The 27,345-nt window shown below is 38.5% G+C and overlaps 1 protein-coding gene across 1 annotated transcript; it reads right to left on the bottom strand.

The window, feature by feature from the left end:
- Positions 1-26,698, bottom strand: YTHDF3 (YTH N6-methyladenosine RNA binding protein 3). The gene is made up of 5 exons (XM_027638603.1): positions 26,324-26,698; positions 24,273-24,297; positions 19,047-19,132; positions 16,114-17,706; positions 1-4,831 (listed from the first exon to the last, which is right to left on the bottom strand). The coding sequence occupies exons 1-5, from the start codon at positions 26,345-26,347 to the stop codon at positions 4,808-4,810; spliced, it is 1,752 nt and encodes a 583-aa protein (XP_027494404.1). The 5' UTR covers positions 26,348-26,698; the 3' UTR covers positions 1-4,807.
- Positions 26,699-27,345: the final 647 nt, after the last annotated feature.

Genomic DNA, 27,345 nt, shown 5'->3' with positions numbered 1-27,345 from the left:
TTATATTAATAAGCAGCAAGTTTAATTATTAATATTTGGCTTAGAGATCCCTGGACACTGACAGTATCATTAATAAGAATGCTTCAGGATTATTATGAGAGGAGAAAAACTGTTGAAAGCCTGGACTGGATACAAATTTAAATTCTGAACTGAAAGGTTTCAATATTCATCATATTAAAATGCACTTTATTAAAATATATAAAGTAGAACAGACAGTATAGAACAGACGTTTTGAGGAAAACATGTCAGTTGTACACTAATATTTTTATGAGGCCAAACTAATTTACTTAAAATTCCTATGATCTGTAGAGAAATTATTTCTTCTCCCACACTAAACTACAGTGGATTTGTCAGGCTAAGAATAGAACAAATAAGTATGTGAACAGGTTGCTTTTGTGAAAACTTTCAAACATATTTAATAAGACTGAATGGTCAATTCTTGTGCCAAAGAATTCTCTTCTAAGTTACTATACTTTAATGGTAGGGACAAAAAAACCCCCACAAAATTTAAACCTAGGTTTTGCTGCACTTGAGTGGAAAAGAACTGCTCTCAATCTATCAGTAAATTATATGGATCTTCACCTGGCAAAAGGATATAAACAAGACACTGAAAATCCTCCTGTATTTCCTTAAAAAAACTGTAGGAAAAATCAGTACAAATGGCTTTGAAAATACAATTAATCCATTCCTATAGGGTAATTTGTATTTGAATGCCTAGAATTATTAATTTCAAAAACAGCACTGGAGAAAATTCAGACTGTCCCCACTGGATTTTCACTGTACCAAAACCAGCTGAAGTATGTAAACATCTCTCTGGTAAAAGAGTCACCAATAATTTTGAAAAATTAAGGTAGTGGCTACTTACAGAATTCAAAACACTGTTGCTTCAACTCAGTTTCAGCTATAAAAGATGCACTGATTTTTTCTAGAAATTTGCTAGGATGACCCTGCTTGAGCAGGAAGGTTGGACCAAATGACCTCACTTCCAACCTTATCCATTCTGCGATTCTGTGAATATATTTCAAGTGTGTAAATTCTCCTATGAAATAGAAAGCAACTTAAAAATAGAACTTGGACTAAACAGTGAAAAATATTTCAGATGCTTCCTCCTAAGTGCATTACTTGCACTTGACCTCATTATTATCTTTCGTTTGGTGCCACAGGTTTTTCTGGAATAAGAATCATTTTGGCAAGGGGCTGTTGCATCTAAATTTTGCAGACATTGAACTATGAAACTGCCAGAGTGTTAAAAACAAAACAAAAAAACCCAAAAAACACCAACCCCCCCCCCAAAAAAACACCAAAAAACCCCACAAAAACCCCCAAACCAGAATGCAGAGAAGTAAGTATTCCATAAATTAAGCCTAGAATAGCAAAATACATGAAGTAGTAAAATTTGTCTAGTTGTGAATACTGACATTTTTCCAATCTAAGTCCCTCAAAATAAAGCAGTGCCAAAGTTTTCTTCAAGCCAGCAAATTGTACATTCTGCTGTCAGAAAGTCAAATACCAAAAAACCTACATTAAAGATGCTGATGTTACAAAGTCAAGAGATGCTCAAAGGTGAGCAAAGCTCATACAACTTTATTTTGTCCCACTTGTGTTGGTAGGACCAGCCTTTCAGCAACAACTCTCTATGGGAATTCTCAGGTCTCTTCAAAGCGAAATAAGCACTCAAAATGGAAAATACTCAGCATTTCCTCCCTCCTCCTTGTGTCACTAAATGTGTGTGGTAACATTGTATCTCACTTGTACACTACCAAAACCTTAACACTGAAAAATGGAATTGGATTTTTTTTTTTCCCCTGGGGAGCCTTTCCCAGTTTTAAACATTCTGCTGCATCTCTGGCTCATCAACCCACAGGTGTTACAGTGCAGCTAAGTCTATTCAACAGCGGGTATCTCCTTCTGAAAGGACAAATCTCCTTCCTTACCCTCCCACCATCTCCCTTCTGCACATCTAACCTCACAGAGAACTGGCCAATCATTAAGCCAGAAGAAAATGGCTTGAACTGGCTCAGTTTGGATCACAGGAAAACAAACGCTGGCACAAAGGAGGCACCAGGACCAGAAAAGGGGTTCCACTGATTCCTCCATCAGCGAGTTATCAAGCAGCCATTACAACAGCTTCACCGTATTGAAAAATCAGACCAAAAAGGGTATTTCTACATTTATTTAAGATATTAAGCACCATTCCTTTTCTTTCTGGAGGAAAAGAACTTGTGCATTAGGAAGCTGAAGGCTAGAAGTTTCACATGTCCATTAACTAATACAGCACTCCACAGCTGATTTTACAATGTTATATACTATTTTTACAGTACTTTATATGCACATAAAATTCCTTTTAATTTCAGCTGCACATACTAAACTCTCGGCAGTCAGCAAATCGGTCGCAACATGACTAACACCATCAGCAATCAAACTCTTCTATTTGTAGATTTGCTAACAATCCTGGAACAGTGTAAGAACTGTCACAGCTCTCTAAATATGATCACCTCCTTCTTCTCAAAATCCTGTCTAATTTTCCAAGCTTTGAAAGCCTGCAACAGAGTGATGAACCCACTTTCTACCAAACCTGATTCAATCCAAGAGCAACGCTCATGCTATTAGAATAAAAGAGGCATAGGGTAAAGCAGGGAATATTAACAGAGCCTGCAAAAATATGAATACTGCAGTGGAAGCAAACTAAGGTTGCACATGCAATCAGTTCCTGAATGCCTGACTCTAACAGCAGCTTTCTTTTAACTGGAAACTTTTGTGCATTTTCATAAGATATTTTTGTAATAAAGAAGCAAAAACATGCTGACCCCTTGATGGATCATCAGAAGAACTACATTCTTTGGACTCACAACATTGACCTTTGCCACTTCAGCTGATCAATGACAGTTGGAATAATAGGCAGTAACCCATAAATCAGCCAACAGAGGGAAACAAATAGCTATAGACCTGTTAGCAAGAAACAGATATGCATGGAAGCAGCAATTTTTGGACTGAAGTCAAATTTCACAGTAATTGGGCTTGAAACCTTTATCTCCTAGTCTTCTCTTACAATATGCACTTTGCTTATCCTTCCTTTATCCCACTTGCTATTTGTTAAACATCTACATTTAATTGACATTGCTTCTTTACTCCAAAATATAGGAGCAGCTTCCCTTTTGAGCTTCCAGAAAACTGCCAGTAAAAATTAAAATATATATCTGCTATTTTGAAGTCTCAATATTTCAAATAACAAGCAAGAAGTGTGTACTGAACTTTTTGTGTTTGCAAGGTCATAAGAGTGCAAGGGGCTTTAGAAGAGAGGAAGCAAAAGTTAGCAAAATAGTCTGTATTCAAAACAAACCTTTGCTACTTAAGCTCCAGAACTTTTGATTGCCAGAATCTGTAAATTAATGACTTGAAACACAATAAAAACAACTGTGTTGGACAGTAAGACATGAAACACATTCAAATAATATGTGCTATTGCTATTTTAAGCTATAACATATCTGACTTCTACATCGCCGTTCTAAAAAGAGAAAGCTATCCCTGGAGTTTGGTACAGGTTGTTCAGTATTTTGTACAGTCAATACACTTGCTTAACAGTTTTTCAATATTCTCTTCCAGCAGACAATGTGTTGCTGTATGAACTGAAACAGAAGATATATTTTTAGAAGGTAAAAACTTGTGTATAACTGCCCGGTTTAATATGTACTCTCAAATTCTTGTCGCACGGTTCTAACAAAAATCATCTTAACACAGTTATGAATATGTTAACTCCATGGACCAAAGTATTTTTCTCAAAATAGTTTCAAATAGGGGGGAAAAACACCTGGATGTTGGGACAATGAAACAAAAAAAATTTGAGAAACAGAGTATATGCTTGCTAAACAAGAATTATGTTTATTTAGCTAGTGAATCACCTAGAGGAGTAAATTTTCACTTTCATGATAGCAATCTGTCAGGCTTGCAAACACCCAGAAATAGGAATTAAAGATTATTTTAAATGTAGTTATAAAGGTCATAAAAAGTCTGATTTAGACTGAGGTACATTTACTCAAAACTGAGATTCATTGAGTGGTAGCAAACAAACAGTTCCTCAGACAAATGCACTTTTTTCAGTTTACATGTTACAGGAAAAGAAATAAAGAAATGTGCATTAACTGGTGGTGTCCACCAAGCTGCATATTAATATTCTCTTACACCAAACAGTTTGAAACAAGGGAAATGTCATCCTAATATAATTTCATGTTACGATTCATTTGGCTAAACTGCAGCTTAGAGTTGCTTTGCCATATTAAAAGATTACTACAATAATTTTCACATGAACATTTAGACTTGAGTTTTACTCCAGGACTAAATATGGCATGATTTTGCTTTTAATCTGTTGAATAGCTAAAAACTGACAATTAAAAAAACTACAACAAAGAAAAAAATTAAGTTGAAGCAATGTGAATCTCACATCATTGAACCACTTTCTAATGGTTAAATGTTAGTATTTAACAAATTCAAAGAGTTAATGAATCCTTGCATTCGTTCGGTCTCCTGTGCCTTAGCTAGGATGCATAAATACAAAAGACAGCAGATACTGGTAAAAGCTTCAGGACAGAAAGTGCTTGACGAAGGTACAGTTCTCAAGTGTGTTTGGTGAGAGAGTATAAGGGCAGATGCACTGATGAGAACCATTACAAGAAGAGTCAATTTCGTGTTAAAGTGTTCAAAGATGTCACCTTAAGCAGAAAAAAGCTTTAATAACGTCTTCTTAGACATATTAGGCATTTCCAGAGTCTACATCATTAGTGTTGTATTCTAGCAGGACATCTCCATATAGTTATTGTTTGTTTCTATTTCTCTCCTGAAAAAAAACAAAGACAAAAAAGGAAAATCATATTAATGAACACAGATCAACATTATGTGCTTTCTTCTCATTACAGCAGTTTCATTGCTTGCAATTTATCTAAACTGGACAACAAGCTCTCAAGAAAAAAGCTTAAATTATTTTCAGGAACATTAAATTATCCAGTTTAAGTCAACTTCTTAAAAAGAAACACAGAAGTACACATCAACCTAAAAGGTAAGCATGTCCCAAAAAACTGCTATGAAGAAGAAAAGAGTTATAATGTCACGTTTAATTAGTTTACAATAAAATATATTGCACAAAGTCGATTTAGTAAGGAGACCAAGGGACCTACAAACAATGCAAGAAGGTTTCCTAAATCTTCTGCTTGTCAAAAACTGCTCTACTCTCAACACATTATATCCCTGAAAAAATATGGTAATCACAGGTATCTCCTTCAAAGCCCCACATAATAAAATGTTCCAGAGTGCATAACATCACAAGGTAAAGGAACTAGTAAAGGAACTAGTTGGCCCAATATCTTGTTCTCCATCCAAAGGCACAAATGGCAAGAAAAATACTTTTTTTTTAAAAAGGCGATCCATACTTCTTTTAGAAATTACTTTCAATAACAAAAACTGAAAATCAGTGAGATAGGAGTGGCTACAAAAAAACTCTTGAATGCGAGCCTGAGCTGCAGTCCAGACCATACTCACTACAAAGCCCTCATTGCATTGCAAGATGCCACATTTGGCATTAAGGGCTAAAATACTAATTGCATTGTATCTCTGTCAGGGACTAACAAATCTGTACTACATATTACAAGTCTAACAGAATAAATAACACTTTCAGTGTTTTATCATCATCCTCCATTTTCTGTATTTTGTTCCAAGATAAACATTAGGACTTAAACATAAGTCTCATTAGGACTACCTCTAGGAAAAAAATAAAAACTGATCAACAAACTATATCTTGTTGCTTTCATAATGTATCTTCTAGTCTGTAAAAAAATACTATAGCTTGAGTGTAAAAAATCTAAGACCTTATCTTCCAATAGCATTTTCCATAACACTTTTCTTTATATGTACAACTGAGAACTTTATACACATGTATTAATATCTGTATGGGAGAGAGGTAGGTTCCTATTCCCATTTAAAAAAAAATAAAAAATGAGAAAAATACTTCCCCATGTTTTTATTATTGCATCACACAGCATGTTATAAATGGAATATAAATATAGCAGGGAAAATCAAAATAACCCAGAAGGCATTTGAACAATTATTTCAAAACCACTCGATCCGATACCACGTTGAAACTTTATTATGCTAGAAACTATTTAGGGAAAGTGCAAATTAGCTTATGAACCCACAGAGATGCTGCTAAAAAGACACTATAGTGAAAGAAGAGGATACAAAACATTTATAGTGGTTATTACTGGTGATCTAGTCCTCTCCAAGACAGACTAAGTCGCTTCAAGATGAACACCAAAAAAGTAAAGCTCATTCTTGCTCCCAATAAGCAGCTCACGGTCCCAGTAGCTGGGTATCTAAGATTGGACATTTGCTAGGGCAGAACTTCCATACATTTAAAGCGAGAGTGATACTTGCACTGTTTTGCTAGAAATTATTTTTTCCTAATTCCAAAAGACATGACTAATACTTTCACAGTAGGATACTGTTTTTAAAACATAAGATGTATAGTATTAGTCATTAATACAAACTGATAGGTTAACAATGCACTCTAGGCTGAAAACAGATGATCAGTGGCCTCATGCCTCACTATGCATGTAAGGCATGCAGAAATAGCTGCTCATGTACATCTCAGATTATTCCTCTAATATCAGCAGACTTCAACTGCAAGAACGACAGTGTTGAAAAACACTACTGTGGTATTCAGTAGGAGTCTATGAAACTGCAGTGTTAAAATACTGATATTTTATATTAAACAGTTTCAAAATCAACCTGTATACAACTAAAATCATGGGCTCCTGTTCATTTGTAAGTATTACATATGTAACCACTGACTCAAGCTGTCTAGAAAGACACTCTGCATTGCAAACTGCTGCACTGTAAACTGACTGACCTGCTGCTTTGCAAAGCCCCTGAACTCAAAATCCATTTATAAAAATTCAACACAGAAAAGGAATGATATCCTGACTACCTGCTTCCAGTTGATGAAATAAAGGATGTGTTGCAAATTTCATGTTGTTTTTGAATTCTACAGAGGAAAAAGGCTTCAAAACATCAGCACACCTTCCCTGTGATCTCAAAATTACATATTACTACATTTATATTTAAATACTTAAAGCAGGCATGCACATCTGACATTTTTTCAATGCAAGTGAACAATACATTCTTCAAATACTGGTAATCAGTGACATTTGGTATCTGTACAGCAAAATAGAGGGAAAGACGACCTGATTTATTCAAATCCTGGGCAATGGTATTCCACTGAAAAACTAACACCTGTCAAACTCTTAAGTCAGATCACACCCTAAACCCACGGTCTTTTCCTGTCTCAAAAAGCATTTTTCTTCTGCATTTTATACGTGATTATACACAGACTAGCAGAAGACTTTATTCCCGGAAGGTTTCCACCACAAGAGCAGAGGAAGTTTCCAGCGTAACCCCCTGGATTCTCCTACATTTCTCTTTCATCCATTTAATTTTTTTTCTTCTTTGTTCAGATGAGCAAAGCTTTTATCACCTCTCTTGCACTACCCCCGGATGAAAAGCTCCTGTAGATTTAAGTTCCCTGCCACAGGCCAACTTCACTTCAGAACTCACCAGGGTCAGGTTACTCAGCTTTAAGGGGAGTTTACTACCAGGACATGGAAAACAAGTACCATCTGAATTAGAACAATGTGGGAACATATGGGTTAGTTAAACGTACCTGCCGGCTGCAAACCACGTGCTGAGCAGATTTCACACATGTAAATAACTTTCTACACAAACCAGCAAAACCAAGTGAAGGTGAACCTAAAAAAAAAAGCTTAGGCCACAGAAACGTGCATCACTCTAGTGCAAACTATGGAATTAACTTGATCTTATCTGTGAGGCTGACTTACTTCAAAAATTTAGTTCTCTGAATTCAGGGCATTAATCAAATGATCCAATGCTGAAAATAAGCTGCAATGTAATTTATCCTCAGATGTAATGAAATCTCTATGCTAACAAAATTTCAAAAATCAAAGCAACAAAAATGTTTACTGGTCTGATTTGAAAGAAACTACTGAGATGCACACAACATTGACTTTGGGATTTCTTTGTCACACAGAAGGTAAAAAAAAAAGCCTCATTTAAGTAGCCATAATGTAAACATAGCTTAATAAGACCAAGAAGAAACTACTAAAATCCTTGGTTGTTTTTTTTTTTCCAAGATCCCACAAACTGAAGCTCAAGGGAAGATCTGAAAGGGTGACTTTGGATAACTTTTATAGCAGTTGCAAGTGTAAACATTTCAAGGTGCTCATTTTGAAAGCTACCCTGGATTGCAAGGTTGCACAGGCAAATTGCAGAGCTTCCACACAGTACCTCCAGTACCAGCAACTATACTTGCAAAAAACCCCTAGAATTTTGCTAAACCTTTGCCTCTTACTGCAGTGTTTAAAGTGTTCATGCCTGGAGCTGTCTGCTTTGCACCTCTCCCAAGAGGTAGCATTCTTTCAACAACTTCAGAAGTTGCTTTACTGCAAACTGTGATTTAATCTTAAACTTAAAAGCCCTGCTCATCTGCAGTGTAAGCTAACATGTCAGACTGCATTCTGTGAAGTGAGGCGCAGGCACTTATCTCCTCTGCCAACTGTGCTGTGTGGGCAGGAACACCTGGCAGAGGCAGAGCAGAGAGCTGTACAGGTGGTGAGAAGAAGCCACAGCAAAGTTCATGAAATTTCATTTACTAATGGCACCAGTCACAATCTGCAAATTATTTCACCCCAGTGTACCAATATAGCTAGGACAGTATAAACATTGAGTTTAGTGCTTGAGAACCACAATAAAAAAACAGATTACTGAGAAAACTGAAAAATGCCAGGAATTGTTTAGTCCATTAATGACAAGGATATCATTGGTTGTTAACATAAACTAGATTACTGAAATTTTAAAACTGTGTAACATACCAGTCCTTTTTAACTTCTCACTCTTGATTTCCTAACTAGAGAAGGTACATCTCCTGAACACAGAGATTATCTCAGAACTAGATAAAAAAATTTAAATGCATTTCTCTGAGAAGTACTTCTGGGAATTCTGGGAATATAGGAGGGAAGGATCTCTACAATCCTTACACAGACCTAGAAATTTTCCTGTGGAGTTCCCCTCCCTAAACACTCATTATCTTCTATTCCTTAACACAACATGAAAACCACAAGGCACAAATTAAAAATCAAAGTTAACGTACAAAGATGAATGAGGTTTTACAACTTCAGAGTAGCTCTTTCTCCTGGTAAGTCTTAGGAATCATCTGAGACCCTGCTACTGCAGATCGTTTGAACTACAGACATAATATAAGGTTTTCAAGTATATAGATATTAAGAAATTCCAAAAAAGCTACAAGACCTAGACTTCTAATTTATTTATTCTTCCCATTAGTTTTGAAGGCATTTTACTTATTTCAGTCTCTGAAACGTACTTAGCAATAGGAAAACAATGTGTATAAGTTACAGTAAAAAGGTAAATAAATTTAAATTTGAGCAGACTCATGCACTGTTAGTAGAACATGGAGAGACCATATTACTTTATTATGGTAATGAAAAAGGCAATAAGAACATAATCCACATCTGAAATTCCACAGAGTACAAACATTCAGAAGGCAGAGGTGGAGAAAGAAACCCAACTATTTTAAAGACATCATACAATAACACACAACAAGAAAAGGCTCTGCAGAAATCAAGCCATAAAAGCCCTTCCTGTCTTGTTTTCCCAGGCAGATACTTTCAGTGATGGATTGGCCAATTCTAACTACAAGTAGGAAGTGCTTCCTTTCAGTGCTGTACATCATCACACATTGAAATATCAGACTTTAATTAGCTACAAGATGGCCATTTCATTAAAATGTTCATTAAAAAGTAAAAAAAGAAAAACAAAAACAAACAAACCAAGCCTCCTGATCCCCACTGTTTGTTAACAACACTCACAGTATAACATTGGCTTTTGAAGATTGACAATAGATAGCTTCTTACTAACTCTATGGAAATTGCATTCAGTGATGAACTCCGTCCCAGTAAAAGAAGCAGAAAGATGACTCTGACACCTTTGTTAATTTTTGTCAGATGCCCATAGCAACAATAAGAACATATTATTTAATTGCTCTGCTAAGGAACCTATACTAGCCTTGGAAAGGAAATGACATGCACTGCAGGGCTTATAAAATACACTGGGGAAGAATTTCTCAGGTAATTTTTCTTTAAGCCTCACCACTCATGCTCTTCGCACACATGTGTAACTCAAATTCCAATATACCATGAGGAAACATGAACTTATTTTATCTTGGTTTCCTGATATATTTTATATGGAAATGCAATGAACATGCAAGTTTATGCTTATTTTTTCACAACTGACTATAACCCCTTGGGTACAGAAGCAAAACAATAATTATCTGTCAATATTAATGACCAAAACACTGAAAAAAAATCACACAGAACCGGGTTGAAACAGCTTAGCAACTGATAATTTCTGTAACATCTCATTTCAACTAAATGAATATGAAAGTTTAAGCAAATCAATTGATATAAAACAAACAATACTAGTTCAACTGAATCTACAGAACAGCTTTAATAGACACACCAGATCTGTATATTTTAAAGTGCCATTTTTTCCCCGAAAGCACCACCAGCAATGAGTTCCTGCTAACTAGCCCATCTGCAGTATGAATCAATGAAGCAAGGATGAAGCACTTTGTGAAGAGACACATAGGTTGGGACTTCCTTGCAATACACAGGCATATTTCTCCCCTGTTAAATGCAGGAAAAGCATCACTGTTCTAGTCAATTTGTTCTTAATACAGCACTGAAATCTGAGGAGATGCAGCAGGAAGCAGAAAACTGCACATCATGAATTTTAACAACTATTTGTGTGTACTCAAGGTTCTGCTTTTGCTGTGGAACGAGAGACTTAGAATTACTCCTTTGCTTTAAAAGACACAACATTTAGAAAAACGTACAGCTGCCACAGATCCAGTTCAATTCAAGTTCAAAGTCCTGTCCTACGCAGTTATCTTGATATCTAAGAACATTACCACATTAGATTCCAAAGAGTGACTGGTCTCTTGAGCATCAAGGTAAACCACTTGGTTGATATTCCTAGCTTTTCCAATAGGGGTCCCTATTTTACAGGAGAAATTGGTCTTTTGAGTCCCAGAGTCAGAGAAATTAAGTCCACTCTGTAAAAGACTCTGTATGCTTGATTTTGCAGGTAGTGATTTCAAACCAAAAAGAAAAATGTGACAAGAACCATACAAGTGTTGCTATGAACTAAGACTGCCTATGAGTTTAATTACATTCCATCTCTTTTATTCAACAGCCCAATATTGCACTTTCCTTCTTGCATCACCCCTAGAGAAAGGCAGGCCACACCAGTATTCAAACTCCTACATAGTCACCCTATACAAGACCACATTATAACATCCACACTTCTCCATACTATACCCACCCTCTAATGAATTCTAAACCTTTCCTTGGAACAGAAACAACTGACTACCACATGCACAGAGAACAGGCACATTTGAAATCTCTCTATCTGTAACATAAGAACTTGCAGCTCATTCTTAAATGTTTTGAAAAGATTAAAGATGCAAAAGCAAATGAAAAGTACACAAGTACACCATCACTGAAAGGAAATTCTGGAGCAATATTTCCAAAATTTTTCTAGCTCCTAACAATCCTCTTCTTCCATGACCAGGGGTACATATTCATCTCATGATTACCAGGAGAGAACAAGTGATCTCCTGTTTCTACTTTCTCAGACGTGAGATGTGCAATATCACTTTCAATTATTAAGATGAAACTGTTGATAAACATGAAGTTCAAGGAAATTGCAAAATGACGTCCCTTGAAACATCATCATACAGGAAAAGCATACAGGAAATTCATATGTTTCTCCGAAGATACTACATAAAGCTCTTTTAGAGGGTTTCATGTTTATTACATGAAACTCTTTTAGATGTAAAAAAATACACAAACTTTTAAGTGTCCTCTAGTACAAATACTCAACTGCATTAAAAATTTTGGTCAACTACCTGTTTTCCTTGACTTTTATAAGGACTGTGCATGCATCTACATCTGATTTTGACATTATAACCTAGTACTTTCTGGCCAGGGGCTAAGGGAAAGAAGAATTGTCTACAGTTCACTCTTAATGGGTATTTTCTGCCTTCTTTCATGATATTTTTAAGAAATATCAAATGAAGTATAAAGTCAGTAATGTCCTGGAAAGGAAAGGAGTTACACTCCTTAACATGGCAGCCTGATTATGACCCAACTATCAGAGAAACAAAAGTTACATTAGTATCAGAATCGGGGAGGCGGAGGAAATTACTCCTTTTGAGAGTCAGGAAGTTCTAGCTATGTCAGCATTCCTATTACAAGACATATAGTACAACAGGAGAAAGCTAACATTTTAAATGCTTCTTTATCTGTCATTCAAAGGTTTCCTGAAAAGTAAAAATATTTCAAATGCAAATCAGATAAACACAAATATATACCAAATTCTTCTCTCATGAATAAAAATTAATTATTTTTCTGGACTATCGCACTAAGAAAAACATCTAAAACATTCCACAGTTACATGAAACCATGGGGGTTTTTTTTCCAATGTATGAAGCAAAAGTAGAATTCTCTATCAAAAAGCACCAAAAGGTGACCCAGGGCAACAGGTAATTGTAGGTTAATAAGCCACCATATGAGGGCAAGGACCTTGCTGCCTTACAAAACCCGCATTTTTAATCAAAGCCACATTTGAATTTGATTCATATATTTACTGAAGATCAGGAGCATAACTACAGATGGAATATTTTTATTTTCAATATCTTTTATTTTCTAAAACGTAATTACATCCTCTTAAAAGGCATATTTTAAGACTTCTGTTCCATTCTTTTTAAATCTTATCGCTACAAGTTTCTGTTGAAAGACAATAAAACATGTTTTTAAATAATACACACACAAATAGACATATTTACGTCACAAGGCAGCAGTTAACTGAGGACTAAGGGCATTCCAGATTATTTCAACACACATCTGACAGAACTCATGAAAAACATCATTCATTTCTTTGATCCTTTGGTAAAAGATCACAGCACTCGTATGTTTAAAATAGGCTACTGGAACCTGAACTGTAAGAGAAGCGTGGAACAATTACAGCACAGTCCCAACCATAAATACTCTGCCCTGTAGATACCAGGGTCACATCAAACAGTGCCAGACACTAGAGTTCTAATATTTATGGTTAAAGAGACTATTCATAGTCACTTGTAAGTAACCTTTACCAAATGGCAAAGTTACTGAAGTTTCATGTTAATCAGAAACTATTCCTTGCACTTTCACAAGTATACTGCCATGTTTTAATAAAACATACTGCTAGGTCATATTGGAAATGAATTATTGATCCCCCTGAGTTGTTAAGATTAAACTTTTACAACCAATATTTTTAGGATAAGTTAACTGTAATGATGAACAGCTATAAAGTAAATTAAATCCCTAAATCATATGCTGTTTACAATGTTTAGATCACTAGCTGTATGGAAGTTTGTTATCACCTATGCAACAACAAAACATTAACTGAACTTCAAGGAACATGGAACTGACTACTGCTGCTTGATGCATTGAATATTTTATTAACAGTAATAAGCATATTTTTCATGACCAAAACACTGGAAACAAAGTGATTGTCACAACTGCCGAAGAAAATGAGCAGGAACCAAATTTACACAGTTCTACTGGCAGTAGAAAGTGTACATATTTTACCACTGCTCCATAAAAGCCTAGCTGGCACTAGGCAATAAAGGATTACTCAATTAACCATAAACCAGAGCTTACAATACTAATTGTTGCATTTGAAACTTGAATCATAAAAGAGTTAACAGTTGTATGTTTACAATGTAAAGACAGGTTGCTTGTACACTATGTGATAAAAGAAGAAACCCAGAGATTTAAAATCAACACTCAGTCATAATGATAAAGATGAACTCTCAGTAAATGTCATTAGTTTAATTCGGACTTCCTATATTTTAAGTCCATATTCATTTGCTTAAGGCATAGCTCAAATCCATCTACAAAGACAAAACCACCAACTACCTATACAGTTCTAAAGCAATTTTTCAAAATTGGTCATAAAACCAATTGGTATGATGCTGTAAAAGAGCCAGTGGCTACTGTGCAAGTATCTTGACAAGTATGTTGTCTCTTAACAGTGTTGAGAAAGGTAACTGTTTACAAAGAAATGCAGAGTTCAGTACTTGAGTCATACACATCCTGTATGTTTTCCCAGAAGATATTAAAGGAAATAGCAATGTTCCTTTATTACACAAATATGCATAATCACAGTCATCTAGTTAGAGACCTACTAAATGTTGAAATTAGTACTTTGAATTTTAAGTTTAGCATACATAGAATCACTTCCAATAACCTACATTCCCCCTCTCCATTACATTCTGTGGCTTTCGCCTACTACTAAGGGAACAAAACCACAAATAAAACACAATCTTCCTGAGTTGCTAGGGCATGTCTGAATTATGATTCCTTTAAGTTTCAAAAGTAGGTACCTTTGAAGTACACCAGTTACTTCTGGAGTGCCTTAAAACTTTAAAAATTATGAAAATACTGAAACACGAAGGCTACAGAGAGAGATTAAAATCTTAGTCCTCCTGAAACATTATAAAATCACAATTAATCACAGAATCATAAAATATCCTGAGTTGGAAGGGACCTACAAGGATCATGGAAGTCCAACTCTTGGCCCTGCATAGGACACCCCAAGAATCACACCATGTGCCTGAGAGCATTGTCCAAACACTTCTTGAACTCTGTTAGGCTTGGTGCTGTGACCCCTTCCCTGGGGAGCCTGTTCCAGTGCCCAACTACCCTCTTAACGAAGAACCTTTTCTTTTATCTGACTTAAACCTCCCCTGACACAACTTCAGGCCATTTCCTCAGGTCCTGTCTGGTCATCAGAGAGAAAAGATCAGTGCCTGCCCCTCTGCTTCCCCTTGTGAGGAAGCTGTACAGTGTGCTGAGGCCTTCAGGTGAAATTCTTATGAAGCCAGAATTGTGTCAGTTTCAAGTGAACAGATTCACAACTCCACATGTCACAGGGCCCCTAATTAGCCTAAACCCTAGACCTTTGGGGTTTTTTATGCAATGGGTGGTGTGATAGGATGAACACAGATCACTACCACCAAACTGCAGCGCTGCAAACTCCCATTTCTGAATACTTGCATATCATCTAACTGGTTCAACAGCTCCTGAAATATTTCTAACCATGAGACAAATCATGTATTTACCATTACTAGCAAGTCTGGAAAGAAAGTAAATATAGGAAAAGTAAATATTGTGGCCAATGGTCAACACAAGTGTTATGATTAGGGAGAGTACACACAAGACAAAGTAGACAAGTACTATAAACCAGCTTGAATTAAATGTCTTTTTGCCTTGTCTGGTTTACCAAAATACCTCCAAAACTAAAGTTTCTCTACAGATTTATCACATTTATCACATGTATACTCTTCTTCACAGAAATCAAAACTACACATTACTTTTTTTAGGAAATACATTATCAGAAAGGTCCAAAAATGATTCTGACACTGTACAAGTCATCACTGTATTGTTTCTGTGTTTCACAAAAAACAAACTGAATCAAGGGGAAAACCTGATTTTCATAGTAATCATGCTGTTAACATTTAATGAAAGTAGAATTTGAATCAAAATGCTATGTTAGATAAAGTAAGCTTCTTCGGTAATTTTTGATCCTTTTTATTGCATCCAGGAACTGTAAAAATCTAAACTACAAGACTTCAGTTATGGATAATATCATCAAATCAGTCTTCACTTACATCGAAGAAGTAGAACATGTCAGATGTCTGCTTATTCAGACCTATGTTAGTACTGCAATCAAACACATGCCTGCACTAACAAACAAGTTATGAGAAGTTAAATCTTTTCACTAAGAGACAGTTATATCAAGTACAGACACTTTGGGTAAAAAGCACAACCAGCTGATTCAACACTTGCACACAGAAACTCCAGCTGAACGAAAAACAAAGCTTCCTGAAACATAATAAACAGGAGAGCTACTGTAATGACACTGATTTCTTACCCTACGCATGGCTTCCTCCTCCTCTTGACGCTTCTCATAATGTGCAAAGTCATCAAAGATTGAGGTGGTATGCTTGAAAGTAGCAATTATTTTAAGCACTTGCTTGGCTTTTTCTAGGGGTACCTCTTGAGTGTCCCTCGAATTGGTAACCGGTTTGTTGTCATTGTTTTCCAAGCGAATGTGCCGCAGTTGGTTATTGGGAACGTCTTTGACAAAGATCCATTTGACATCAAACTTCCCCTTCCACTTATCCTGAGACCAGACACCAGCATATGCATTGTAGTCCACAACAGACTTCATCTCAGCCACTCCACAAAAGTGTCCACTGCCATTCACACTGAAGAGTAAATAGAGTGGGCCTTTTCCATTCAGGGAACGGTAAGCAGCATCCAAGCGCTTATTACCATGCTCAGTACTACACCAGATAGAGTACTTAATGGAGCGATGAATATCGTCCTCTGAATAACTTTTGATTATAAACACGCGTCCGTTCTTCAGATTCCAATCGAAGTCTTTGGGATTGTAGTTGTTTATGGCCTTTAGTTTCTCCAGCACTGGGTGCACTTCCACACCAGAAGGTGAGGAGCTGACGGATACAACACCTAAACCAAAGTTCTCACTACCAGCTCCATTGTTCTGGCTGAAGCCCACACCCCTATTACGAGGAGCTACCCAGCGGTTTTGCAGCTGTTGCTGCTGCAACTGGTGAGGCTGGGCCTGCTGCTGAGGTCCTTGTTGCTGCTGTGGTTGCTGTGGCTGAGGCTGCTGTTGAGGCAGTTGGCTTTGCACCAGTGGTGGTGGTTGAATTAATGGCTGAGGCTGCTGGATTATAGTCTGAGGAGGCAGTACTGGTTGAGCTGGGGGTGCTTTCACCACTGACCCTTTGTCATCCCAAGTTCCAATATTCATGTTGTGTTTTATTGGTGGTGGTGGTACAGCAGGGCCCCCAATGCCTACATTACCTTTAGGCTTGAGTTTCGGCTGAGGTTTAGCAGGTTTCCTTGCAATTGCAGCCCATGAGGTTGGTTTAGGTGCTGAACTGCTAACTGGGGGCACGCTGTTAGCTGCAATGCTTGTCATACCTGTACTGCTCAGAGCTGAACCTACAGTTTTTGTTACAGCAGCCGTCATATCTCCACCGATTTTCAGTCCAGTCATGCCTTGCTCAATGCTGCTAATCCCAGGCACCTTGCTCAGAGTATCACTGCCAAATCCAGCCTGTCCATCTGCTATGGCTCTCCCAAGAGAACTAGGTGGATAGCCATAACTGCTGCTGTAAGCAGAGCTTTGCGTTGATTGTCCCTGAGATCCACTTGTCCCCCATGTAGAGAAGTCTGCATTCCCAGGAAAAAAATTAAATCCATGCTGCCCAAGAAATGGAGGGGTATTTCCTAATGCCCCAGGTTGACTAAATACACCATCGGGTATGTAATGGTGTTCACCATTACTCATCTGTCCATAAGTTGTCAAATATGGCATTGGAGGGTCGCCTGCAGTTGACCATGCTGCTTCACCTAAAGAGTATGGAAATCCAATGGATGGAGCATAATAGCTAGGCATATATGGGTCTGACATTGGTGGATAGCTGTTACTCTGCAAAAAAATAAAATAAAAATCAGCAATATTGACAATTATGCTCAGAGCAAAAAGACCCTGTAATACAATCCAAGACATTTTTAAGGGTTATATGAACGTACTTGTAACTTTCACCATTCCTCCCAACATAAAAGATGAACTAGGTAACTGTCAGATACGATCATTTTTTCAAGGGACTGTCTCAAAGCACTAAAGAGTCGCATTTTTTGTAACATACTATCTTTACTTTTAGTTACTAAGCTAGGTTAAATATGCCTCCATGCAAACAGTATCAAGAAAATAACTTAAAGTTAGCTTAAAGTAGCTTTAAAAAACAAGTCGTAACAACTGTACTTTCATAAATAAAGCAAATTGGCTACAACTATGATTTTAAGTTTTGGTATTCTTAGCTTTTGCCAAATTTCTCACTTCTCGCTTCTGTTGGAGACACCAACAGAATACAATAGTGAAATGGATGCAAGGCTGCCTGTTTACTTACAAGAAACAACAATAAAACCATAACATTTCCATGCTATTGAGAATGGACTTTAAATCAGTACTACACCAGATAGACTCCTGGGAAATCACAGAATTTACTTCTTGAGACATTTGAAGGACTAGCCCCCATGACTTCTGATGTTGTTTTGGGGAAAAAATGCACATTATCATTCTCTAGCTGATGCCTCCTTAATGTTGAATTCTCGTGCAAAAAAAAGTGAAGGCAAGCAAAATTCTGAAAGTTTTTTAATAATTTGCACTTTGCCCCTCTCTCAAGACTTTACAAACTTAACACAACGCATATAAACTTTTGGCTACAGGGGCAATTCACAGCTCTGAAAGTCAAGTCATTAACTTCTTGGCAGAGAAGTTGTACCAAGCTGTAGTAATATTAACTTTCAACCTATTATGCCATCAGCTGTGAGCTACTTCTACCACCTTCAAAGGAAATCGTGTCCAAGCACTTAATATATTCTCAGAGCCAATAAAACTGTTGTTTTGAACTGCATCCAACAGATGATAATTTTGTGGCAAAGGTAAGGGGCTGGGTTTTGGTCTGGGGGTTGTGTTTTGGTTTTTTGGTTTGTTTTTTTCTCGAGCTTCTTGTACTGCGTCTTTCTGAAGCCAAAACACAAGCGCAACAGCAGGAGACATCAAAGCATGCTTTTTAACTGAAGCTTGTCCAGAATTCTTAGGAATACTTTATCTGCTTAAGATATCATAAGACAAAATATGATATAAAATTATATTTCAATGGATATTCAGGCAAGTAAGTAATTCTAAGAAATATCCAAAAATTAAGTCTGGAAGTCAGTTGAACGCCAAAATTAACTTCAAGGTAGTAAATAACGTTCACTTACCTGATTTGTCTGACTACTTAGATATGGCTCAAAATCATCATCATTTACTGCATCCTTTTGATGAATCGAACCGTTTTGTACTGAAACTAAAAGTAAATCTGTATTAGTATACTTCCTGGAAGATCTATGCTGCACTTTTAATCTCGGTAACAGTTCTTGATCACCTGTGCATTGAAATACGGATTATTGTCAAGCACTCGTCCAATTTAAAGAAAATAGCTCATTCTATTGATCATCATGATCCAATCTTAGGAGAGGTCTGCAAAGATGGCAACTAGAACAGACTATTCCTGACTGCTCTTTCCTGAGATCCATAGACAGAGATAGAACTACAGGCACACTTTTATTTGCACAGGCAGTAAATCCAGTGTTTCCAGAAGTACCAGACCAAGTGCAAATGTGCAGACCAACCAGATCTATAGACATATGCAATAGGTTCAGGGAAAGTTGCAACACACAGCTCTCTCCTGCCAAGAGGAAAGGCAGTTACCCACCAAGACAACTGTGAAGGGCACCACTATTCAGATATTTAACTCTGTATTTCCTGCATAACTATACTGCCTTAGTGGTATCTCTGAAGCTCTGAGGGGACAAAGCAAAACAGAAACAAGAGCTTAAGTCCCAAAGGGTGATTACAAGCCTTTCCCAACATATATGCTGCTATATGCTGGCATCTCTTCCTACCTGCTCTTCTTGGCCTCCTATTACCTTTCATTTCATCTAAGGCATTACACCTACCTGGAATTTTCCAGCTGCCTAAATTACTTGAAGTGTCTCTCTACCATCCCCCAGGCTACTATTCAAACAAAGCCACACTGCAGAAATTTCTGCTAAGTTCCACTGTTTCCCATGGTGCAAAGCAGAATAAGGACTTAAACCAGCACTTGCAACTATATAACTTGAAGATCTCTTCTCAAAAAAAAAAAAAATTTCTGGTTTTCGAGATGCAACTTTTTTTGGTGTTATAGATCAAAAAGGTTTAGTGGGGAAAAAAAAGTTTCAGAAACCACAGCAGCAGAAGTTACAGCAAAACAGCAGATTTTCTGACAGTTTAAGACACTGAATTAAGAGGTGATTCTGTGGTTTCTCTCTTTTAGCAAATGCTTCTGAAAAGCATATACAACCATATAACTAAATCTTCAACTTTGTTGAAATTAGTGTTTAAGAGTGGAAGGGGCTTCTGTTTCACTGAGCAGACGGGTGCTGCCACACAAAGTTCACATTGTAAACCAAGTGGTGCCTGGACTAAGTCATTTGAATTTTTTTTTTCCACATTTGACTTCAACACCTCTAAAACAAAACTGCCTTCAGTGAATGAAACTAGCTGAAAAAAAAAATGACAAAGGAATAGATATAATCACAATGAACAATCAAAATCCTGGAAAATTTTATTAACTTCAGACAGCAGTAAAAAGAGGTAAAAATTCATAATTTAACACAGAACAGAATAATTTTTTTCAAAGCAATTATCTGGGAAGGAAGAAAGCAACTTGTGTTTTGAATACCTTCTTGAAGTTTTAAAAGTCAGAACACTTGACAGTTCAATTATTACAAACTGGCACAGAGCATTTCTATACTAGTTACAATAAAATATGACCAGCAGTGATAAGCACAATAGGGTCTAGAACTGGACAGAACAATATTCCTAATTAAATACCACATTTGAATTAAAAGTCAGGTGTTGGGGGTGCTTTTCCCCCCACAAATAAAGAGTTTCAGTTAAGGTCATTAATCATCCTGAATTTACACACAATGGTAACATATGAATGAGCTGGAACCACTATATTCCTCTTTATATTTGGCCCAGTTACACATGGGATGATCCTCAAAACATTTTGTCCACGCCATGCCCACTTCTTAGACTTCACTAAATAGTACAGACAGCTCAAATACAATTCTGTTATAATGAAAAACATGGGCAGCAGCATATAAGTTTCTTAAAAGCAAGCAACCACAAATAAAGGAACAGACAGCTGTATGTCAAGACTAGCATACTATCAAAATTAATCTCATACTGACTGCTAATCTTCATGAAACGTGCATGTGCTGTGTTTATTGTTTCACAAAGGTCACTGAAGACAGAATTATTTTTTGGTTTGACATTACAACTAACTTGGAATAGTCTTGTAAATGTATTTTCTTTCTTATTCATTCTGTACTGAGATCCTAAGTCAAAGACAAAATATTTCTACACTGACATTTTTCCTAGTAAATTCATATATTTCTCAGTGAAATAGCATCACTAGAAGCATGTTTCTTTGGTTTTTCATTCTAACTTTACCTAAAGTGTTAATAGTGAAGAATGTAGCCAACACAGACATTTAACAATAGCAAATGAATGCCTCATTCCCAAAATCTTATGTTAAGTATTCCAACTGAACAGGGTAGTGATGAAAATGCTAACTGAAACTAATCTACAGATACTAAAAATATCCGTATCAATACAACACTGAAAATACCACATACTTCCACAAACACTGTGAAAATATACAATGTAATTAGATACTGGGAAGAAACAACTCATCAAACAGAGGAACTTAAAGCTAATATTCTTTTAACTATTACTATCCTTGGAATAACCAAAATGGATAAATTATAGCCAAAGGCATAAGAATAACTTTTTCATTAGAAGTCATCACACCTTACTGTGAAGAATAAATACTAAAAGAAAAAGTAACATTTCATTCTTGTTTTAAACCTAATAATTACATTTAAACCTTCTACAAAACAAAAAGTTATTATGCACAAATAAGTGTAAAAAACAAGTCAGCACCTTCCTATGACAGGTGTGATACGCTGGCACAATAAACAAAAGCGGAAAAAAGGGGAGTTCCAGGAATGCCCTGTTTCTCCCCATCACCATGCCCCTAGAGGACATAATTTGATTGATGTCAATTCTGATGTTTTATGTCAACTGTACAGTAGTTGACAAGTAGAATAAGAAAACTTTCACGACAGTATGATTTAGTCACTGAAGCCTCTGAAAATTAATATCGAACATAACAGATGGATAGTGCTGTTCTACACACTAAAACGTCAATCCCACAAATTCTGGTCAAGGGAAACAGCACAGTACACCAATTTATCAATTAAAACAAAGCATCCAAAACATTTTACTAGACAAAACAAATCAGCTACCTCCCGATATAATTTACAGGTCTAATGTTTTTCATTTCAATATGAAATATGCACACATCCCTTTTACTGCTCACTCACATTCTCAGTCTACCAGACATGTGGACAGGTTCTACCACCCTTTTTAACATCACTGCTCTTATGCACAGAACCAACTTCAGATTAGTCTGTTAACTCAGTATCATATCTTCCTTCAAAGCTTCTTTAAGCAGAGACCTATCATGACAATTGAAAAAGATTATTGTCTGCTAAATGTGGTCAGTAAAGGACTGCTGATACTGACTTAATTTATCCTCTTGAAAAAATCTCTAACCCAAAGTCAACTATTCATGCTACACTGTGCTACCATCTTCAATCTCATAGACCTTTAATCTAATGCTAAATCATAACAGTTTCACCAAGCAGACATTACACCAAATAATTTAACAAAGCAGAGATTATTGTTCTGTTCCACTACAGTTTTCATTGAAGTCATATTCTCACCAAGAGAATACATCATAAGCATTCATTATTTAAAAGGATGCACTCCATAAAAAAATCCAAGTTCAGAAATACAAAAACCTCTTCCTTACATAGCAAACCGAGAGATGTGTTTTGATTCAAACATTCCACAGCAGTGACAAATTATAGAACACAAAAATATGCTAACATAAATAAGCCAAAGTAGAGCTGACTAGTGCATTTTCACACACTGCACCCAAATAGAAATGTTTATTATTTTCACTCCAATTCACATATAATATAGTTCAAAAACTACCTGTATGATTCTCTAACAGATGCAACTCAGTAACCTTGCTAAAACCGAGAAACAGTAATTCAATCACAACACAACTACTTGCTACAATGAATTTGACTTTTCTTCTCACTTAAGGGTAACGTGGAAGGTAAAACCACAAACTACTGCAAAAACATGAAGTAGTTAAAAACTGCAGTTCTGGGAAAAAAAAGGAGAGGTATCAGAATATGAGAGAACAAGTATTAAAGACTGACCGACCGAAGAAGGTCTGAGGAGGTAAACACATGTTCATTTTTCTCTGAATGCAGAGAAATTAAAACAGGTCAAATTCAGCAAGATTTGGGAAGTCTCACAAGCAGTATATGTAACAAGAAACAGATAATCTGCACACAGACAGAATAATAGAATAAGTACATTGCGAATAACATTAAATGACAGCTCCCAGAGAACAATTAGATTAGTTCAGATAATGAACAGAGGGGGGCAAAGAGTACCTGAGCTCAAAACCAATGTTTCTTATCTGCTTAAGTATAATGAGCATATTAACACACAAAGGTACCTGTGTGCATGCTATTCTATAGCTCAGTTTGCTGAGCAGCTCAGAATTAAATGGGCACAAGTGTACTGTTAAGGCAAAAAGAAATTCCAAATAGAATGTTAGTAAGAAAACAAATTTCAGACTAGAAACTGCAAGATACAATCTGAGATGCTGTTTACAACTGACTTGCCAACAATTTTAGAGAGAAGAATATTAAGTAGTCAGTAGTTCCTTCTTTCCTTCTGGGAAAGAAACCTCACAGAGTACGGTATTTAAAAACTAAGATGCTGACAGAAACATGAAAAAAGCAGAAAAGCAGAAGACCTACAAACACTGACAGAAGATTCTATACTGATGCTAAAATGAAGAAAGACCACAAAAATTTTGAGAATAAGGAAGGTGATGTTTTCTGCTCAGACATGAGTAACTAGTCACGTGGTTGCTGTGTAGCAAACTAAGGAAGCTGTTCAAAAATATTCTTCCTATGATTCTATTCACTGGACAGAAAGACCCGAGGTGTACTGGTAAAAGAGATTAAACAAGTGTATCACAAAGTCAGCTAAAAAGAAGTAACTATGTTACTGTACCACTTCTGACATTAAACTTTTGCAAAATAAAACACTTTAAACTGACGCACTGCTGTGCCACAGTAAAAATGCTGGGAAATAACACTTTGGCACACAATTTCCTGTCATCCTGCCCTGAAATAAAAGATATCTTATAGCTACAACCTCTTCCCATGACTGTCTGAAGACACATGATCCTCCATAAACAGCAACATTACAGATTTATACAGAAATGTGAGGTATTAACTTACCTTTATTTCCCTGTCCTTTAGGTCTCTGTATGTAGAAAAGTAGGAGGAAAAAAGCAAAACAAGTTCAGTTAGAATCCTCTGATATTAACTTCAGGGTAATTACATTTATTTGCCAATTCTGCCCTTTTAAACTTAAATATAATTTTAAAATATTATTAAAATCATGTTATAAAAATCTTGTGACATTATATAAAATATTATAAAATATTACAAAACCAAAAACTGATCGAATTTCATACAAAAAATTGGAAGAATCTAGTATTTACAGCATATGAAGCTTAAATGGTGTTGAAAAACTGAACAAGTGCGATTTGTTTGCCCCACACACACCCCAAAAAACATAAGCAATAAACATAAAAACAATGTATTGAGTAAAAAAAAAAAATTAAATTAGTAGCTTTAATTACTGACAATACTTGAACTTCATTATGATATGTCATCTTTTAAATTGACTGACAGGTACGTATCAGAGAATAATCTACAATGCCTTGCTTTTTAGATATACAAAAGAATATAAACTGATATTGTAAGCTGAACTTCAGGCTGTGCATTCCTCACCTAGGCAATTACATGGAGAAAATGATACAGCCTGTACGAAGCTTTCACACAAGGAAATAATACCTTAAGGAGGATTTTTTTTTTTTTTTTTAGGATTAGTCATTACAAAACACTGTTAATCTGTCATGCACTGAGAATCAATGTAACAGTACAAGTTACAGTATCCTTAATTCCTCTATAGCAAGATAAAATCGTTTAGAAAAACAAACATTAGTCCATGAAGACCTAATTCATCCTCTCACATATTTTCAACCGAGCAGGAGTGAGTCCCCAGGCTCCATCACTCTCTTAACAATTTTTATTCCCAAAGAGCTCAGTACTCGGAGGTTTGAAAGTTTAGGAGGTAAACACCTCCATGTTGCTTTTATGTGTATCTGTCTCAGTGCCTGTACACTGTCCAACACTGTTCCCTCTAAATCTGCACTGGTTAGTCACCTCCCTCTCCCACAACCAGAGAACTATCTCTGTAACCTTAAAAATCCCAGCGACCTCATCTTGTGGGATAAATCTCATCCAGACACAAAGGCATGCAAAGACCAAGATACACAGAACTAGAAAAGTTGGGAAGAAGTAGCCTTCATGGAAATCAGAACAATCACAAGCTAAGAGATCACTGAGTTAGAAATAAGTACTTAAAGGAAACTGGAGAGCATGCACGGAAACAAAAGAAACAAAACATTAAAGGCATGGAGAGAAAATAAAAGGAGACAGGACACTGCGGGGCTAAAACTTTTGAGGAGTGGCAGCAGCCCACGGAGGAAGCAGAGACCAAGACAAAACGCTTCCAGCCTGAAAGAAAGCCCAGCAGAGGCCTAGCAAAGATAAGGAAATAACAAATTTTAAGCTCCGTGGAAGACCAACTTTAAAAAAGTGTCCAACGGCGCAAGGAGATAAACTGACAACTGGTGGAAGAAGCAGAGGCCGGAGGGAAAGGGGTGGGTGAGGAAAGCGAAAGGCAGGAAGAGAAAGGATGCGGTAAAGAAGAGCCAGAGGGAATTAGGGGTTTGGAGGGGAGAGGATACGGCGCCGGGCACCGCGGGGAACCTGGAACTGAGGCGCTCCCGGAGCGGAGCGAAGAACCAGGAGACCGGGGGGAGCTTGGCGAGGAGGGCCAGCCCGGGTGGGTCCTGCACAAAGGGGCCGGGCGGCGGCGCGGGCTGAGCGGGGCCGAGCTGAGCGCCGGCGGGCCCTGCGGCCGGGCGGGAGGCGGAGCGGCTCCGGCGGATCCGCGGTTATAAATAGGGGCGGCCGGGCCGGGAACGGGGCCCGCCATCCCGGCTCCCAGGGCCCACCGCTCCCCATGGCGGCGGGGACGGAAGGAAGCAGGAGAGGGAAGGAGAGAGTGAAGAGGCCGCGAACCGCGCCGCCCCGGCGGCGAGGGAAGGTGCAGGCGGCCGCCCTGCCGCCGCCCCCCCCCGCCGGCGGTGGCGACGGGCCTGGGAAGAGGGAAGGGCAGGGAGCGGGCGGCCGCCCCTCCGCCCCGCGGCCGGTACCTGGTCGACGCTGGTGGCTGACATTCTTCACGGGGAGCCGCGATCCCCTCGCTCCGCTCCGCCTGGGCCTCGAGTGATTCCGCACGCCGGGGCCGCTCGCTCGCCTCCGCCGCCTCCTCCCCCTGATTGTCGCCGCCGCCGCCTCCTGGGCTCGCTGCCGCCGCCGTCGATCGGGTTCCCGCTGGAAGGAGCCGCCGGCCGGACACAACGCCGCTTCCCCCCCCTTGCTCTGGGCTCCGCTTCCCCACAATGGCGGACGGGCTCCGGCTCCCACTTCCGCTCCGCGGCGCCCTGACCTTCCGCTCCCCCCTCCGCCGGCGACGCCGCCGACCTTTCCCTTCCCGTCCCCGCCTCCTTCATGTCACGTGGCCCGGGAAGCAGCGCCGCGCGCGCGCGCGCCCATGGCGCGGGGGGGCGGGGCCGGAGGCCCCCGTTGGGAGCGCGCGTGCGCGCGGCGGGAACAGAGATGGGGGGGGTCGGGCCGGCGGAAGGTGTGGGCGCCGCTCCCGCCTCCGGCGGGCCTGGAGTGCGCGTGCGCCTCGCCAATGCTCGGGGGCGAGGGAGAACGGCGAGTTCCCTGCGCTGCTGCGCGCCTGTGCCGCGGAGCCGCCGGGGCGGGGTGTGTGGCGGGAGGGCGGCAGCGGGGCCGAGGGGGGACCCGGCCTGGCCGCCGTGAGCGGCTGCTGCTGCCTGCGGGGCGCTCGGGCAGCCCTGCCCGGACCAGCTCCTGCCCCCCGTCCTCTTCTCTGGATCACAGCGTGGGTCAGGTTGGAAGGGACCACAGAGGGTCATCTGGTCCAACCTTCCTTCTCACGCAGGGTCATCCCAGACACATGGCACAGGATTGTGTCCAGACAGTTCTTGAATATGTCCAGTGAGGGAGACTCTACAACCCTTCTGGAAAATCTTTTCACATGCATGGTCACCCACATGGCAAAGAATTTCTTCATACTGAGATGGAATTTCTGTGCATCAATTTCTACCCATTGCCTCTTATTCTATTGGTTGGCACCACTGAGAAG

Source organism: Corapipo altera, unplaced genomic scaffold (assembly GCF_003945725.1).
Source record: "Corapipo altera isolate COAL_440 unplaced genomic scaffold, ASM394572v1 49, whole genome shotgun sequence".
Taxonomy (NCBI): Eukaryota; Metazoa; Chordata; class Aves; order Passeriformes; family Pipridae; genus Corapipo; species Corapipo altera.
This window is presented reverse-complemented; position numbering and strand designations above follow the sequence as displayed.

Bases quoted from the DNA above. Each gene is read 5' to 3' on its own strand.
- YTHDF3 (XM_027638603.1), bottom strand. From the start codon at position 26,347: ATGTCAGCCACCAGCGTCGACCAG. The intron at 19,133-24,272 runs GTAAGTTAATAC...ATTTACTTTTAG, and splicing joins TAAAGGACAGGGAAATAAAG to TTTCAGTACAAAACGGTTCG. The intron at 4,832-16,113 runs GTAAGAAATCAG...GTTTTTTTTCAG, and splicing joins AGGAGGAAGCCATGCGTAGG to GAGAGAAATAGAAACAAACA.